The 18,343-nt window shown below is 43.3% G+C and overlaps 1 protein-coding gene across 1 annotated transcript in view; it reads right to left on the reverse strand.

Annotated features, from left to right (window-relative positions):
• STK39 (serine/threonine kinase 39) overlaps positions 1-18,343 on the reverse strand; it is a 318,038-nt gene that overhangs the window by 218,089 nt on the left and 81,606 nt on the right. Inside the window, exons 3-5 of the mRNA XM_018064061.1 lie at positions 13,081-13,189; positions 9,776-9,917; positions 8,467-8,522 (exon numbers count right to left, since the gene is read on the reverse strand). Of these exons, the coding sequence (XP_017919550.1) occupies positions 8,467-8,522; positions 9,776-9,917; positions 13,081-13,189 (307 nt within the window). The remainder of the gene's footprint in view (positions 1-8,466; positions 8,523-9,775; positions 9,918-13,080; positions 13,190-18,343) is intronic.

Below are 18,343 nucleotides of genomic sequence, written 5' to 3' on the forward strand. Positions count from 1 at the left end.
GAACACAAAGAGAACATAAAGGAACCCAGCAGCTATGGGTATAAAAACTCCACCACCTTGCACACCTTTTTCTGGCTCCCTGAGAATAACACCTGAATACTGGGAACAAGTTAAGTCTAGTCACAAATTGTCCTGGAAGAAGTTTTTAGTCATCAAGGAGCTGACTAAAGCTGAAAATGTATTTCCATGGTTGACTAAGGAAAATAATCTCCCTCCCAAAAAACAGAGATGCTGCCCAAAGTGACACCATGGTGCCTCAGACAGTGAAACACCCAAGGCATAAGCTTGATTTGTACAGGCTAAGATACACTGAGAGAGATGGGAGGATAGCTTTCTAAAGTTCTAGGCTGCCTCAGTTAACTAGGTTCCAGGTTCAATCTCCGACATGAAAAACTAGGGATGGGAAATTCACACTCACTCATGCACACCTAAAAGGCACGAACCTGAGATCTCCCTTACACACGCAGTCCTATGTTTCTGGAAAGCCTTTCAGAAATGAACCATTTTTAAATCAACATTCTTCAGGTATAAGAGCAGTCGATATTTTTTTTTAATTCCTAAGATAAATATACTTCCAGTGACCACCCCAAAGGGACCTGTTTTATATGAATTTCAGTTTTAGAATAGCATCTCATTAATTCCAGATGAACAGGCTCAGTCACTTTCCAGACAAGGCACTAAGCCCTTCCTGACATTATATGACAGAGAAGCAAATTGGAAAATAAAATGCTAGGCCGTGGGAAGAACATGACATTCAAATAACCACTCCTCCTATCATATTGTAGCAAAGACTATTACATTCACCAAGGCGTCCTCTCCAAGTTTATTACCAGGAAGACAAACACAGACACACAGGTTTTCTTGAGCACAGAAAATACACTAAGAAGTAAAGCATTTTCTATTAAACCCAGAGTAGGCCATCCTCAGGTTTTAATTCGCTACATGAAACCTGAAGTTTTCTAGTCTGAAAAGAGTGTGGCGTCACTACCATGAGTAACTCTGCACCGGATGACACTTAAGGTGCTGGCTTCTCCCCCCTCTGAAACCGCACCAGTGACGCTGTGAGCAAGGAGGGAAAGGTGCTGAATACGCTTCCCAGCCGACTGCTGTTGGTCTTCCGCCCAAAACAGAGATCATTCAAATCCAGGTTTAGGGTTCTCTTCCCGAAAATCCCAGTTAGGGAGTCACAGGCTCGGGAGCCAGACTGCCCAAATCTGAAGCCTGACTCTACCACTTATTCCACATGTAACCTGGGCTACTTACTTCCCCTCTCTCTGTATCTTAGCAGCTGGCGGGTAAAGAAAGCATAATGAGAGCGTCGGCCCTTGGGGCTCCACTACAGCCTTGCCCACTTGTGAGGCTGAGTCACAGTGCGCTTAGCACATGGAGCCAGGCCTGGCACACAGGAAACACTTGGTAAGATTGGGTGCTGATTTTACAGCCACACTCACTGAAAATACATGGAATTCCCACGGAATTGGTACAGCTGGAAATGGGAGCCAAGCATTCCAGCCTTACTCACCACGCTTGTTGGCTGCATCTTAGGCAAGAGTTTCTAGTGATCTGAACCTGGGCCCTTAATTTTCCCTTTTCTAATAAAAAAATGTTTTGAGAAAGGGAATATATATATTATGTATACACACAGACACACACACACACACACACACACACAGAATGTGTGAGTGACTTTTTAAAACAGAAATGTTATGTTTTCTATTAAAAAGCAAAAAAAACTCTTTTAAAAATATTCGTAATACTCTCAAGGTAAACAAACACTGCATTCAAAGAAGTCTACACAAACCTCTCCCAGTCGAACTTTCATTGCAGAAACCAGAGCCGAGGGAGCTTACAGACATGCAGGGAAGAGAGTACAAGCAGTCTCACGTACAAGAAGTAGGTTATTTGTCCAGAAAGTGAAGAGGAACTGAAAAGCTTCTTGATGAGAGTGAAAAAGTTGGCTTAAAGCTCAACATTCAGAAAACGAAGATCATGGCATCTGGTCCCATCACTTCATGGTAGATAGATGGGAAAACAGTGGAAACAGTGTCAGACTTTATTTTTGGGGCTCCAAAATCACTGCAGATAGTGACTGTAGCCATGAAACTAAAAGACGCTTACTACTTGGAAGGAAAGTTATGACCAACCTAGATAGCATATTAAAAAAGCAGAGATATTACTTTGCCAACAAAGGTCCGTCTAGTCAAGGCTATGGTTTTCCCTGTGGTCATGTATGGATGTGAGAGTTGGACTGTGAAGAAGGCTGAGTGCCGAAGAACTGATGCTTTTGAACTGTGGTGTTGGAGAAGACTCTTGAGAGTCCCTTGGACTGCAAGGAGATCCAACCTGTGCATTCTGAAGGAGATCAGCCCTGGGATTTCTTTGGAAGAAATGATGCTGAAGCTGAAACTCCAGTACTCTGGCCACCTCATGCGAAGAGTTGACTCATTGGAAAAGACTCTGATGCCGGGAGGGATTGGGGGCAGGAGGAGAAGGGGACGACAGAGGATGAGATGGCTGGATGGCATCACCGACTCGATGGACGCGAGTCTCAATGAACTCCTGGAGCTGGTGATGGACAGGGAGGCCTGGCGTGCTGCAATTCACGGGGTCGCAGAATGGGACACGACTGAGCGACTGAACTGAACTGAACAGCAACAGAGAGACAGCCTGGCTCTGCTGTTGCTGAGTCTTCTTCAGCTCTCCCACACTCTTCCCCTACCTCGCCCACACAAATGCCAGCAAAAGACCTGAGGACCCCTGGCCCAAGCTTGCTTAGACATCAGCCACTGCCTGACTGAGAGTGTCGAAATCCTGTGCCTGGCGAGAGCAGCGGCAGCCAGTTTTTCCAAGGAATCACTGCATATGTTTTTCTTTTTAAGGCAATAATCTTATTTGAAAGTTAAAACAAAAAATTTAATTTGAAATACTGTATAAACTCAATGTTATGTTCAAGTCAGAGGATATGAAGAACATTAAATGTGAATTCTAGAAAGCTATAGCTGAGCTGCAGAGATGGAGACAGTGTACTCTCACATGCCTGATAACCCACCACAGCTCATGAAGATTCATACTTCATCACCACACGGGCCACGAAGACGCACACACAACAAGGACACCCAGGAAAGCTGGCGGGGAAGCCCAGACTGACTGTCCACAAAGTCCTCACCACGTGCAGGGCACTGTCCTGAGCACTACAGACACGGACCCATTTAATCCTCATGATAGCCCAAGTCGGGGCTTCCTGCAAGTGCCCTTCCAAATGCAGCAGTCCCTACCACACACCTGCTGGGTTACACTCAACACCACCACCCGCAGTGAGGAAAAAAAACCCCAGTCCTGAGAGGGAGAGGAAAAGTCGGGAAATCTTACCTCAGGGGATCTCAACTGAGGAAAAAAGAAAAAGGGCAGAGGGATGCTGTGGGGAAGGAGGTGGGAGGGGGGTTCATGTTTGGGAACACATGTACACCCGTGGTGGATTCATGTCAATGTATGGCAAAACCAATACAGTATTGTAAAGTAAAATAAAGTAAAAATTAAAATTAAAAAAAAAAAGAAAAAGAAAAAGGGCAAAGTGCTCCCTGGGGCCCGAGAAGGAGCTGGGGTCATTAATCTCACAGGGATACTGGGACAGAATGACTGGCAGAGGGCCAGGTGGCAGAATGAGCCAGGGGCTGACGACCCTCAGCATTTCAAAAGCAGTTCGCTGCCATCCTGACTCTCTTGGTGAGAAATGATGGTTTCATCACAAGACAGAAAAAATTCGTTGTACGTTTTTATTAGCTTACAGCAAAAGTAATAACAAGTTAGCCTCCAAGTGCCATAATTAGTAAGCACTTCCTTTTTTATAACTCATAAAGCCCCTCAGAGCTGAACCTCTTGCAAGACAAATTTGAGGTTACATATGATCTGCAGGCAGTGGAAGGGCTGGTAGGTGCAAGCCTGTCAGTAGGAGTTACAGTAGTAACAGCAGTAAGATTAGCCGGGGCAGCTGCTGCTATTTCCTGTGTGCCAATCATGTGCCAGCAGCTGCTGGAAGATCACTGGATACAAACAGTCTCATCTGATTTCATGAAAAAAAGATGAAGAGGGCTTCCCCAGTGGCTCAGTGGTAAATACATTTGCCAGTGCAGGAGACACAGGTTCAATCCCTGATCCAGGAAGATTCCACACTCCTCAGAGCAACTAAACCCATGCGCAGCTACTGAGCCTGTGCTCCAGGGCTGCCCAGGAAACGGCAGCTACTGAAGCCCAAGTGCCTAGATCTGTGCTCCACAACAAGAGAAGCCGCTGCAGTGAGGGGCCTGCACATCTCAACTACGGAGTAGCCTCTTCTCTCCGCAGCTGGAGAAAAGCCCTACAGCAATGAAGACCCACCAAGGCCAATAAATAAACACATACATATAAAACTTTAAAAGTCTAGAAAATGAACTTGTTAAAAAAAGAGATGAAGTGGGTTATACCTGTATCTCCCTTTAAAGAAACTGAGTCTTTAAGATGCTGAGCAACCTGACCAAGGTCCCAGAGCTTGAGTATTGACCTGGGAATTTCAACCCAGTGAAAGTTCCTCAGTCGTGTCCGACTCTTTGTGACCCCATGGACTGTAGCTTGCCAGGCTCCTCTCTGTTCATGGAATTCTCCAGGCAAAAATACTGGAGTGGGTAACCATTCCCTTCTCAAGAGGATCTTCCCAACCCAGGGATTAAATCCAGGTCTTCCCACATTGCAGGCAGATTCTTTACTGTCTGAGCCACCAGGGAAGCCCAAGAATACTGGAGTAGGTAGCCTAGTCCTTCCCCAGGAGATCTTCCCCACCCAGGAATTAAACCCAGGTCTCCTGCATTGCAGGCAGATTCTTTACCAGCTGAGCTACTAGCAAAGCCCTCAACCAAGCCAGCTGATCTCAGAGATCTTCTTAACAACTAGACTATCTGATGCTGGAAGGTTTGAAGCTTTTGTTCACAGTTTTTTTCAGTTGTTTAGTTGAAGTCTTTTCTTCATAATGCCCCTGGACTGTGGGATAAAGGCCACTCTCTGAAGGAAGGACAAGACGTGCATATAGAAAGCACTAACTTGGCTCAAGAACAAAAGTCAGCATCAATAAAGATAGAGTCTCCAAAGCAGGGAGGGGAATGAGAGATGAATTGAGAATTGGCAGAAGACTGCTGAGTACTGAAGCCAGGTGATGGATACCAGAGGATTCTTCCTACTCTTCTCAACTCTGGGCCACGTTTGGTAACTTCTAAAATGGCTTTGATTTATTGACAGTTCATTACGTTTGTTGAGTCATTTCATTTGTTTTACTAGGTCATATTTTGACATGGTTCAAAATTCAGAATGTTTTAAAAGGTATATACTCTACCACCCCCACTGCCATTATACTTCTAATATTTATTTGCACAAATATACAGAGATATTCTTATTTCTATTTCTTTCATGAAAGGTGGCATATTATATACATAGTATTTCACCTTGAGTTCACTTAACCACGTAATCTGGTGATTTTTTTCCTCTATTGATGTACAGAGAACTTTTCATTCTCCATCGGTGGGTCTTCCATAGTATAGATATACCATAAACCTACTCAACCAGGACACCTCAGCTGTTCCTAATCTTTTGCTACCACAATAAATAAGCCTATACTGTCTTTTTTCTGTTGATTGTCCATTTTGAGGGTTACACTAACCATTTCTTACATTTATTTACTTACTGCCAAAACAGTAAGCAGGGGTGGATCCAGGTTTCACGGGGCATAAAGTTTAGACAATTTGAAAGATCCTCTTTAAAACAGAGAATACAAAATCATGAGTACAAAATGATGTATAAACGTGTGTATTTCTTTTTAAATTAAAAATTCTTATCAATTCACTGGAGTCTTAAAGATTAAGGTCCTTTCTTCCAGGATCTTTTTAGACAACAAAAAATGTTTATACAGAAATACCTCCCCATTTTGCAAACTGACATCTCTGGGTGGAGTTACCTAGAATACACTGTAACTTTCCAAAATCTACTGTATTGCACTTAAAGGAACATGAATCCTATCATTTACTAGCTGCACAGGAGGTCCCTGTCTCTGAGAATGACAGGCAATATCATCACGGTCTCACAGATGTGGAAACTGAGGCTTAGAGATGCAGTGATTTGCCCCAGGTGGTGCTGCTGCTGCTGCTGCTGCTGCTGCTGCTGCTAAGCCACTTCAGTCGTGTCCGACTCTGTGCGACCCCACAGACGGCAGCCCACCAGGCTCCCCAATCCCTGGGATTCTCTAGGCAAGAATACTGGAGTGGGTCGCCATTTCCTTCTCCAGTGCATGAAAGTGAAAAGTCAAAGTGAAGTCGCTCAGTCGTGTCTGACTCTTTGCAACCCCATGGACTGCAGCCCATCAGGCTCCTCCATCCATGGGATTTTCCAGGCCAGAGTACTGGAGTGGGGTGCCATTGCCTTCTCCCGGTGGTACAGTGGGTATTAAATCAGGCCTGTTTGATTCCAAAGCCTCTTTTTAAAAGAGAAGACTAATAAAAGATAACATTGCCATTATTACTTCCCTGTCTGACACAACTGAGTGACTTCACTTTCACTTTTCACTTTCATGCACTGGAGAAGGAAATGGCAACCCACTCCAGTGTTCTTGCCTGGAGAATCCCAGGGATGGGGGAGCCTGGTGGGCTGCCGTCTACGGGGTCGCACAGAGTCAGACACGACTGAAGCGACTTAGCAGCAGCAGCAACAAAAAAGAAACATTTGATCTCAAACAAATTCTCAGTTTCCGTTTTATATTTTCAGAACATCTTTTCTTTAAAAAAAAACAAAAAACAAAAAACTCGGTAATGTACCTAACTAAACACAGGTAAGTGTATCTAACTAAACGCAGAGCCTAAGGTCAGCATCATGCTCACTATATAGGCTGGGACGTCACCTGACTGGTCCTCTGGTACCCAGAGAAGGGGCACAATGAATCAAAGAGATGACTCAATGCTCATCCTTTGTGTTGGGGGTATGCTTGTTTTCTGCTGACCTCTCACATTTCGAATAATATCCCCAGATCCTCAGATCTGTCTAGAAACAAGAGTGGGACCAAGGGCTGCCATCATTTTCATTCTAATAACTAGACATGCAAAGACTTTAAACCTATCCTAGAAGGTAAGACTCTTCCAGTCCAACTCAAATAGAAGCAGATCAGACTAACTAAATGTTTTCAACACTTTTTCAATGACACAAGCCAGATCCGTGATTGACTGTCACCACGGATACTGCTAGGATGTGCTGCTAGTGACATTTCATGCCTGGAAGCCAGAAGGCTGAACATCCTGTAATGACGGGGACAGTCTAGTACAGAGAGGGGACTGTGGAGCCAAATAAGCCCAAAGCGCTGCTGGTTGAGAGGATTGCTGAGATAGCCCTTCACAGAAGGGGGATAAAACAAGAGCGGATATGGACAGGGCTACACTTTATCCCAGGCCTTTCAGGTTATTCTAGGAGCGTTAACAAAATGAGAGGTTCTGCATGGAGAAGGCTTCTGTCAACGCTCTCATTTGATCTTTACTGCACTGCCAGGCCCCATCAACTGTCAAGAATTGCCATGAAAGGTCAAATTTGAGAGTAAAGTAAGCCCTAGATTTCAAGCGTTCACAATCTTTCAGCCATCGCTTGAGAAATAAAGGGCTTAAAATTAATGTGTACAATGTTTTAAACTTTCAAACTCATTCAAAAAAACTCTCAAAAGTGCTTCTTTCATTTATATAAATATCACCATTATTCAATCTGGAAGGTAGAAAGTAAAATTAAAATTGTCCTTTATTAAAAGGCCATGTTCTAAAACAGCAATTTATAGGAAGATCTAACAAAGATCTATCAAAACAATAGGAAAACATGTTATACCTCAGATCCAAACATTCAATAATAAGGCAGCCCAAATACTGGGGTACCTACAGTGGAATTCTACTCAGCCACTCAAAAGAATGAAAGAATGTTGCCATTTTTAACAACATGGGTAGACTTGGAGGGTATTATGCCAAACATGAAATAAGTCAGACAGAGAAAGACAATATCTGTATGGTATCACTTGTATGCAGAATCTAAAAAATAAAACAAACTAGTGACTACAGCTGCAGAGAAGCAGACTCACAGATAGAACAAACCAGTGGTCACCAATAAGGAGAGGGAAGTAGGGAGGGGCAGTATAAGAGGCACAAACCATCATGCATAAAACACACTACAAGCACATCTATAAACACAGGGAACATGGCCAGTATTTTATAATAACTACAAATGGAATACTGACTTCAAAAACTGTGGAGCACTACATTGTATGCCTGCAACTTACATAATATTATACATCAACAATACATCAAAAAAAAAAAAAAACCAGACTACATATGTTTATTCATTTCTTAGGAAGGACTCTACATTCTTTGAAGTTGTAACACTTCCATAAACAAGCAGAGAATGCTTTATCTTTGTCAGCTTTACCTGCTATTTGTACTGAACCATCTTCACCCAGAAGAATATTACCAGCTTTCAAATCCCTATTAGGAAAAAGACAGAGAATTTAATGCTCGAGTACAGATAATCTATTGCATTAATTCACTCAGGGAGATTTTAAAACATATCATATAATTTAGCTGTTTGACATAATTATTATTTTACAAATATAATATTGGTAAAACAAATTTAAAAGTTATAAGGGTACATTGTGATTTTATAGTTTGCTCCTGAAGGATGGTTAGGGTTTTATATTAATAACACTTAGTTTCTGTGATATTATTATCCAGACTTAATTAAAGCAATAGTGAGTAGATACTTTATGTTCCAGAATTAGAGACTGTCCACATACTCACAATACTATCATTTTGTCAAGAATTAAAGCCCAGTCTATGTAAAACTGCTTTACTTCAACTTAAATTTGTCTGTAGTACAATTTCAGATCAAACCCATCAATGGATTTGGATCGATGGACAATGGATTTGGTCAGTCTCTTCTCTGGGGAAATACTGATTACAAATACTAATTATAATAGTTGATATTTCTTCACTATATAAAAGTTGTGCTCAGTAGCCTTAACACTTCAGAAAAATGACAATTTACAAGTTTGATTTCTAAAGTAATATTTTTCTAATCATTAAAAGACATAGTAAATATCATAAACCATACAGTTCACTCACAGTTCAGGGCAGGGGAATTACAAATATTAGTCTTATGGTTAATGGTTGTTTACTTGAAACTATTCCTAAGAGCCCAAGTAACACTAACCCATTTGAAACACCCAGTGCTCACATTCTATGCCATTTCGCTATGTAAAGAATTAGCACTGTATGTCGCCGAAGAGATGAAATTAGTGCCACTCCTCTTCCACCACCAGGTCAAAAACAATTAACGTATTACATGTTTGGAACACTCTTGCCTGCGTTATAAAGCTAGAGATGCCGACCTAAGTTAGAAATGGGGCTTCCTAGGTGGCTCAGTGGTAAAGAATCGGTCCACCTGCCCATGCAGGAGACTCAGGAAGCATGCGCTCAACTCCTGGGTTGGGAAGATCCCCTGGAGAAGGAAATGGCAACTCACTCCAGTACTCTTGCCTTGAAAATCACATGGATAGGGGAGGCTTGTGGGCTTCAGTCCATGAGGTTGCAAAGAGCTAGACACAACTTAAGGACTGAGCACGCACATGCAAGTTAGAAATATGTCAATACTTAACTGTGAGGTGTGTTTCCTTAACATCCTCTACTAACTAGGACAGGATATGGACAGCTGAATTGAAACCCCTCTGCAGAAGCCATACCTGTGAATCTGACCATTTCTGTGTAGATAGTCTAAGCCTTCCAAAACTTCTTTAAGAATTGTTGCTATTATTGCCTCTTCCAGAACTCCATTCTTGTGTTCTCCTCGATTGACGATGTATTTTATGATATCCAACATTGAACCTAAGTGGACAGACAGAAGAATTAAACAGCTGTATAAGCACCTTCATGATCTTTCCAGAACACGGCTCCCTATTTAAAAAACTAAATGAGAACATCAAAATATTTTTTGTTGTTGTTTATTTAGCACAAATATTCCCAAGGCGCACAAACAACTGCATGGCAGCCCATGGCCAGAAAAACATTAAATCCAAGTCTGCAAGCACACATCCTGCTGAACTTAGTGAGAGGGGTTCTGGGTCAAGAAGCAGAAGCCTGTGCATGACCACTGCACAGTTAGTCCCTTTCCCCAAGACATGCAATTGGTTACAGATTAAAAGGAGGTTCGGGATGTCTACGCAGAAAAAGAAAGGAACAGGAAGCCAGGGGAAAAGACAGCAGGGAACTGCTGAGAGAAAGGAGCACAGTTCTTCTGCAACCCCTAAGACACAGGCAGCAGAAGCGAGAAGAAAGTACATTGCTTCTAGAGACCCCTGCTTACGACGAGAAGACTTCTTTCTATTACTCTAGGCAATCTTTATTCCATTTACTTGACACTGATGCACTGAGTTTAATAATAAATGAATGCATACTACTTTGTTACTATAAACAGATTAGTATCCTTGGCACTCTGAATTCATGTTTCAACACATGTGAATTAATATTCTAAACCTCCTGGGCATTTTAAGAGCTATAATTACCTGGGGGTTCAACATTTCTGAACCGTTACCAAATAGCTCACCTCAGGACCTGAGTTTGGCTCCAAGCTCTCTCTGATTAATGAGGAGGACTGAGTTTCCCCATCAGGTATTACTACAGCAGACTAGCCACCTGCCCCTCATTAAGAGATCTGATGTGATAAAACAGTATAGAAGAAAACAAATGCAGAGTTTCCCCCCCACCCCGCCCCCGCAAGAAACAAAACATCTCTTTATTGGCTGACTCTTGGATTTTTGGATTATTTAGAAATAGCACTTCCAAAAAAAAACATTTTATTTTTGAATCTTCTAAGGATTTACCATACCAGGCATGGATGCATTTCTGGGGCTTCCCAGGTGGCACTATTGGTAAAGACCACACTTGCCAATGCAGGAGACATGAGAGACTCTGGTTCGATCCCTGGGTCGGGAAGGTCCCCTGGAGGGCACAGCAACCCACTCCAGTATTCTTGCCTGGAGAGTCCCTTGGACAGAGGAGCCTGGTGGGCTACAGTTCACGGGTTGCAAAGAGGCAGACATGAGTGAAGGGACTTAGCACGCACACACCCATGCATTTCTGGACTGCTGAAAGAAAAGTGGGCCATGTCTGCCCACATTCCCCTTACCTGTGGAAACCTGTTTAAAACTTGTTCCTCTTACCTAAAGCCTGGGAAGGCTAAATTTAATTCCTTTAAAAAGACAATGAAATTTTCTATCCAGTCCACAAGGAAGGGCACAGGGGATGCTTTCAAGCTTATAAAAAGTAATTGGGTTTAAAAATAAAGAGAGGAAGTAAAACCTGCAAGGTCCCAGGTTACCAGAATTTCTTGTTTCCTTAGTTAGTGGACCCCACAGGAAGAGACCTGGTTAAGATCATCATTAATAAAGTACCACCCTCAGCAGAACCAAGACGCAGTCCTGAGGCTCAACACTGCAGTCAGCTCCAAGGGCTTCCTTTTTCTCCTTTTCTTTTTAATTAAAAACCAGAGTCGGCACTCAAGGAAACAATGACTAATAGGATTGACAACACTGGGAACAGAACCGAACTAAGTTCTCCCGGGCTCCCTACCGAGACTTACACAAGCAAACCCGAGGCAATTACAAAGCCTTCATCATCTCATGGCAGGGCCTTGCTGGATCCAAGACAGTTTCTTCTTATAAAAAAAAAAATTGAGATGTTTCCCTGATTCAGCCTTAGCTGAACTGGGCTTGCAAATAAAAGTGGGCTGCACAGTATCAGCCCCACTCTGTCCATTCTGACTGCATCCAGACACCACCCTACGTTCTCCCCTGCTCGTAATATACTTCTTATCTCAGAAAGACGGATATACAGGGAGGAAGGGATGCTGGGTGTTGGGTATGCTTGCGCTTTCTCAGCTGCAGTTTTCAGCTCTGTACAATGAAGGTGATGATACTTGTAGGTCCACAGCTCCCAGCATCAGCAGTTATGACATGTGTGACCTTGGGCAAGCTGTCTAATTCTCTTGGGCTCTTGTGTACTTTCTGAAAAACGCAGATGACACCTGCCATTCGAGGGTGTTGCCCGGATTACATAAAATAAGGCAGTAAATCACCCTGCATGGGATCTAACCATGGAGAAAGCATTCAAGGAAACTAACCGTGATGATGACCCTCCCCTATCAAGAGTGAGGCTAGAAGATGAAAAGGAAAAAAATATATATGGGAATGGGAAAGTGTCTTACAAATTACACTCAGTTCAGTTCAGTCGCTCAGTCATGTCTGACTCTTGCCTGTGGCTTTTTTAACTTCCGTGATCTGAGGCTGGAGAGATAAAGCTCCTTCCCCTTCCCACGTGTTCCTTCATGAAACCCACAGTCTGAAAATACCCTGTCCAATACCGTAGCCACTGGCCACCTGAGGTTATTTAAATAAAGTTGATTAAAATTGAGTAGAAATTCAGTCCCTCAGTAACACTAGCCACATGGCAAATACTCGATCCACCAGAAGAAACTGGAGAGCACAGCACACATTTCCATCAGCACAGACCTTTGAACAAACAGCAGTGAGATAACTTGTTATCTTACAAGGTGTGAAAGACTTGAATAATGTTTAGAACGAATGCTTTAAAAGAAAAAGGCCAGGTTAACTTTTCTGAAGAGACAAAGGGGTGGCTGTAGAGATGACGACATCTTGCAGGACATGAGCATGTGGAGAAGGACAGACTGACATCCAGGCCAGAGGAGCAGCGCAGAGACCTCAGACAGCAGAAGACTTTTGGGAAGTCTCACCCACGCCGAGAAGGCTGGGGTAGAAGAGGACACAGATACTCCAGGAGTTACGCTGAATTATGAAAGGCTTTGAATATGAACGTGAAGCAATCCAGACTTTACTCTCTAGGCAAATAATGAACCAAGAAAACTTTTAAATACAGGAGGAAGAGGATCAAATCCGAAATCTTATTCAATACGCTGACTCACACAAAAGGAAAAAAAGAAAAAAACAAGCAAATAATGAAAAAACCCACTTACCTCCACTTAGTAATTTCATGACCAGCCAAAGTTCGTCTTTTACCACAAAAGAGGTGTAATAGGTCACTACGTTGGGATGGCTGCACTGACTCATGGCTTGAATTTCTTTCTATAAAAAGAGCAAAACATGACATAGTACCATTGGGTGAAACCCAGGAAGTAAAAACAAATGAACCCTGTTGAGTATTCGGGTAACATTCCTACTTAGAGCACAACTGGGCAAGGGTGGGGGGTGGGGCTCCCTAGATCATTACTTTATATAAACCACATGAGAAGTAACTCCCTTGATCGCATCATCCACTTGCTAGAATTAGGGAAGCCTCCCTAGAATTAGGGAAGCCTCCCTAGAATTAGGAGACCACAGAGCCCTGTGGACCCTCCGAGGGACAGAGGAACTTCAGATCAGCACGGAGCCCACAAAACCCTCCTCCCCTGCCCGCCATATGTGATAAGTGTCTCTGACCTGAACTGAAAGCATCATCAACAGAGGCGAAAGATGGGTGAGCTACTAGGACACCTAAGTCTAGGCGCCAACCTGAACTCCAGTGGTTCTTGGAGCCTCCCTCATCCAGAAAGAGACAACAGAGTTGCTTCTGTTTCTCAGGTCTGCTAAGACGGTAAATGAAAAACCACATATAAAAATGCTAGAGTATCATCCTCCACGTTACCTTCTATGGGAGATAGTCCATCAAGGAAAAAAAGAAAAGTAGTGGTGGGAGGCACAGCTGAAATAAGCTTGGGAAACATCAGATACTATATCTCACTTTAAAAGCATCACAGGCTACATTAGTACTGTCAAAGGCTCTGAGAAGTCCTGCGGTAGATAAGCTGTCATAGTTGAATCCACATTAACAATGCAGGAAAATAATGCTTTGTGGATCACGGCTTAGAAAACACTGCTGCAGAGGAAAAAGTTTTATCAAGAGACAAAACCATGAAGCTCTGAAATCAAACAAGCAAGCAACTTCCATACGACACGTTTTTCTGCGATACTCAAGTTCATATTGGTTTTGGTTTGCGGTTTTGTTATGGCCAGGTCAGGTGACGCCTATAAAAACCGTCAGTCGAATGCTGACCCTCAATCAAAGGCACCAAACCAGCATAACTCAACTTCAAGGTGCTGACCCAAAGCCACCAGAATAACCTAAGTCATCACAGAAACCTCACTTATATGATTGTGTATTTATGATGAAATAAAAAGTATATTTGTGCATCTATACATTACCTTTATATATCCAGTATTATTTTAATCTTCAAATTACGAAGACAACCCGACGTGTCAATTAACTTGGCCTAAATATCATGACATGTAACACATACACACATCTCAATACTTATTTAAGTGCTCAATACTTATTTAATCTCACTCTTATTTAAGTGCTTTTTATCATGGATAAACTCGTAAGGAAAAAAAAAAATCACCCATTTGTCTGTTTTCCTTTCATTATACAATAACACTTTCCCATCATCATTTTCCTGAGCCATTTAACTGATCACAGGTTTTCTAAATCTAACACTTTTTGATTCTGCACCTTTTGTCCTTTGAAGAAGAGCTAAAACCTGAGCTCTAGTTTCCATCTGTTTCGAGTGTTAGGTTTCAATACTGTTAGACATTCTGAAGGAGAACTGGAACATTGCCCAGCACCCCTATTTCAGGTGGCCAGCATCTGCTCTTATGGGCATGGCCCACTTTGAAGGCCTGCAGCTCTAGGTAGGGTTCAGTTTAAACAGATGCCCCTGCGGTTCACAGAAATGAGAACGATGTTTCTTCAAAGTATGGGTGTTCTACATTCTCAGTTTTATATCCAAAGTAAATGAACGCCTTTCTAGTCTTCGAACACCAAACTTTTAAATCATTAAAGCATACAGTCAACAACAGGTGCTCTTAAGAAAGGAAATTCTTTTGCATGGAAGCAAAGTGGGTCAGAGCCTGGAAAAACACATTTTAAGACCTTTGTCTTTAGATGGCCAGTATCACTTCCTACCTGGGGATCAAGTTCTCTGATACAGCAGTGAACAACTGTGTGGGTGTGTGTGAGAGAGAGGGAGAGACCCGAGGGTATGAGAGGACTCTTGTAAGTAACCTATGGAGAAACTATTTTAGACAGTATATGGATATAACTTACCAAATTCTATTCCCTCAAAATTCAGGGCCTTAAAATTACCAGCCAGATATTTAAAACTCCTGAGGACTTTTTAAAGAGAAGAAAGAAAGAAGAGACACAGATACTGCTGTGACTAACAGATCTGCAGGGGCAGAGTAAGGGTAGATCCCAGAAGGTTCTGAGAAGAGAGGCAGGACTTGCATCTGTCTGGGCACTCATCATCTCGCTGCCCTCCTCATCACTCGGCTAGGGCTCCGTATCCCCCACTCCTACACCCCCCATTTTACTGCTCAGCATTTCCATGCAGTGGAGCAGCTAATGTGTAAAGACATGATGAAACTTGCCTTAAGGAAAAACACTGGTCACTCTCCCTTGGGAAATGACCTGTACTTTCACTGAACCCCATAGTAAGTAATATTTCCACCACGGGGTAGAAATGCACTTTTAAAAAGTTAAAAATAGGTGTTATGTTGCCTATCCAATCCTTAATTTAGTCTATACATAAACTTTTTGTTTAGATGCCTTTTAGAGAGATACAAAATTTTTACACCAGCACCCCTTGAGCAACACGGGGATTAGAAGCACCAACCCTCCATACAGTCGAAAATCCTCCCTAGGTACGCAAGATTTGTTTCCTCAGTGTCCTTGGATTCAACAAACCATAACTGTGTAGTGCTACAGTATTTAAACTGAAAAAACTGAGTATAAAGGGACCTCCACATTTCAAATCTGCATTGTTCAGGGGTCAAGTGTATTTATAATTTTGCTATGGTCTGAAGGCTTGCGACCCTGAAACATTCATAAGTGGATGGAACTGGGAAGTGAGGCAGTTGGGAGGTGATTAAGTCATGAGGGTGGAGCCTTCATGAATGAGATTATTGCCCTTATCAAACAGACCCCAGAGAACCAGCTCACTGCCGCCTCAACATGAGGAAGCAGAGAAATCCGTGGCCTGGGAGAGGGCACCCACCCAGTCATGCTGGCACCCTGACCTCAGACTGCCAGGCTCCAGAACAGTGAGAAACAAGTTTCTTTGTTTATAAGACACCTGGTCTATGGCATCTTTGTTCTGGAGGCCCAGACAGACCAAAACAATTATATACACTTTTTTTTTCAATTTGAAAAATATAACTTATTTCTTGATTGAAATATTCTTCCCACAGAACTTTCAACACAGTGATGATGGTTATTATTTGAACCCTTCCTTGTCGGAACAGTCTATCAACTAATTATCCAAGCTTTTCCTAATGCCTTAACTTTACGAATATGGGTAGGCAAAACCATTTATCCCCCAAACATATGTATTTCTTCCTATCCCTAGAAGTGATCAAAGTATTGCCCAGAGATGAATAAATAGATGGAAAAAACAAAAACACCTTTTTGTTTCTTCCCACAGAATGACTGGGTTCATTTCTCTTCCCTTATTTAGGACACAATCCATGGAAGATGTGTGACTTAGAGCAGTGCTTCTCAAATCTGAATGTGCACGCAGATCACCTGAGAACCCTGTGAAAATGCAGACTGGGATCCAGGAGGTCTGGGGCGGGGCCTGAGGCTTCTAACTGCTGCTGATGGTGCCGGTCCAGAAACCAGACTTGTAATGACAAAGTGAAGGAAGGCAGGCAGACAGGCCCCTGGGTGGAGGGGATGTGAAAGGAAGGAACACAGACGAGTGGTTGCAACCAAGGCCCAGGGGCTGGAAACGGAGAAGAGCCAGCCGGCGGTGCTGCCAGGGTGACTGAGACCCTGTGGAACCAGCGGGAAGCAAAGCCGGAAATCAGAGACTGTGGGGTTAAAGGGTTTCAATTTCACAGCCACAGCAAAGGGGAAAAACTTCCAAGGGAGAAAAAAGCAGGAGGTCAAACTGGGAGAATTCACAGACCTCTGAAATCCAGGCAACACATGAGCTAAAACTGTAGTCATTAGCTCAGCTGGTAAAGAATCCACCTGCAATGTAGGAGACTCCAGGTCGATTCCTGGGATGGGAAGATCCCCTGGAGAAGGGATAGGCTACCCACTCCAGTATTCATGGGCGGCCTTGGTGGCTCAGGTGGTAAACAATCCACCCGCGATGCGGGAGGATCTGGGTTCAGTCCCTGGGTTGGGAAGATCGACATGGGCATGGCAACACACTCCAGTGTTCTTGCCTGGAGAATCCCCATGGAGAGGAGCCTGGTGGGCTACAGTCCATGGGGTCACAAAGTGTCGGACACGACTGAGTGACTGACCACACGCAATTCAGTGGCTCCTTTGATAGAACCGCGAAATCAGACTCAGACACATCAAGTGCCAAACCAAGCTACGGCACAGTATTTAACCTTCCTTGTGGCCTGAAGAGTTGGATCTGCTCTTGCAGCACAGGTGATGGGAAGCCACAAGAATGGGAAAGCCAACCTAAAATGGGTTATTGAGTAAAAGGCCTTTTCATCTGCTAACACCAAAGTGGCAGTCACAGCAGCACCTCTGCTGGGAGCGATGTGGGAGGCAGCCAGATCCAAGAGGGACACCCACATACTGCAGCTGGGCCAACCTGGACGAATTTGCCAAAACAGGGCATGACATATGCCTGGTCCATGAAACAAAGGAGGAGAAGAGGGCAACAGAGGATGAGGTGGTTGGATGGCATCATCAACTCAGTGAACAGGAGTTTGAGCAAGCTCTGGGAGATGGTGAAGGACAGGGAAACCTGGTGTGTTGCAGTCCATGGGGTCACAAAGAGTTGGACACAACTAAGCAACTGAACAACAAAAAATTTAAATATTTATGAGAGATTTTCTAATATTGCTATGTGGACTTTGTCCTACCTCCCCCGCCAAATTTTTGTCTCCTGTTACTGAGAATAAGCAGGAAGCGTGATTAACAGGGATGTAAGCCAGCAGGAGCCACTGAAGAAGGGCCGCATGTAAGTCACAGCTGGCTTGGAAGCTTTGTTTTGCCATGGACCACAGACTGGTTACCTGGACAGGTCACCCAGTCTATTTGAGACTCAGTATCCTGTTCGGTAAAATGAGCTTAATGACGCCACCGGAAACCCGCTATAAAGCACAGGAAGCTCAGCTCAGTGCTCTGTGATGACTTAGAGGGGTGGGATTGGTTGGGGGGAAGAGAGGTCCGAGAGGGAAGGGATATATGTATACCTGTAGCTGATTCACTCCACT

This window comes from Capra hircus, chromosome 2, assembly GCF_001704415.2.
Source record: "Capra hircus breed San Clemente chromosome 2, ASM170441v1, whole genome shotgun sequence".
In the NCBI taxonomy this organism is placed as follows: Eukaryota; Metazoa; Chordata; class Mammalia; order Artiodactyla; family Bovidae; genus Capra; species Capra hircus.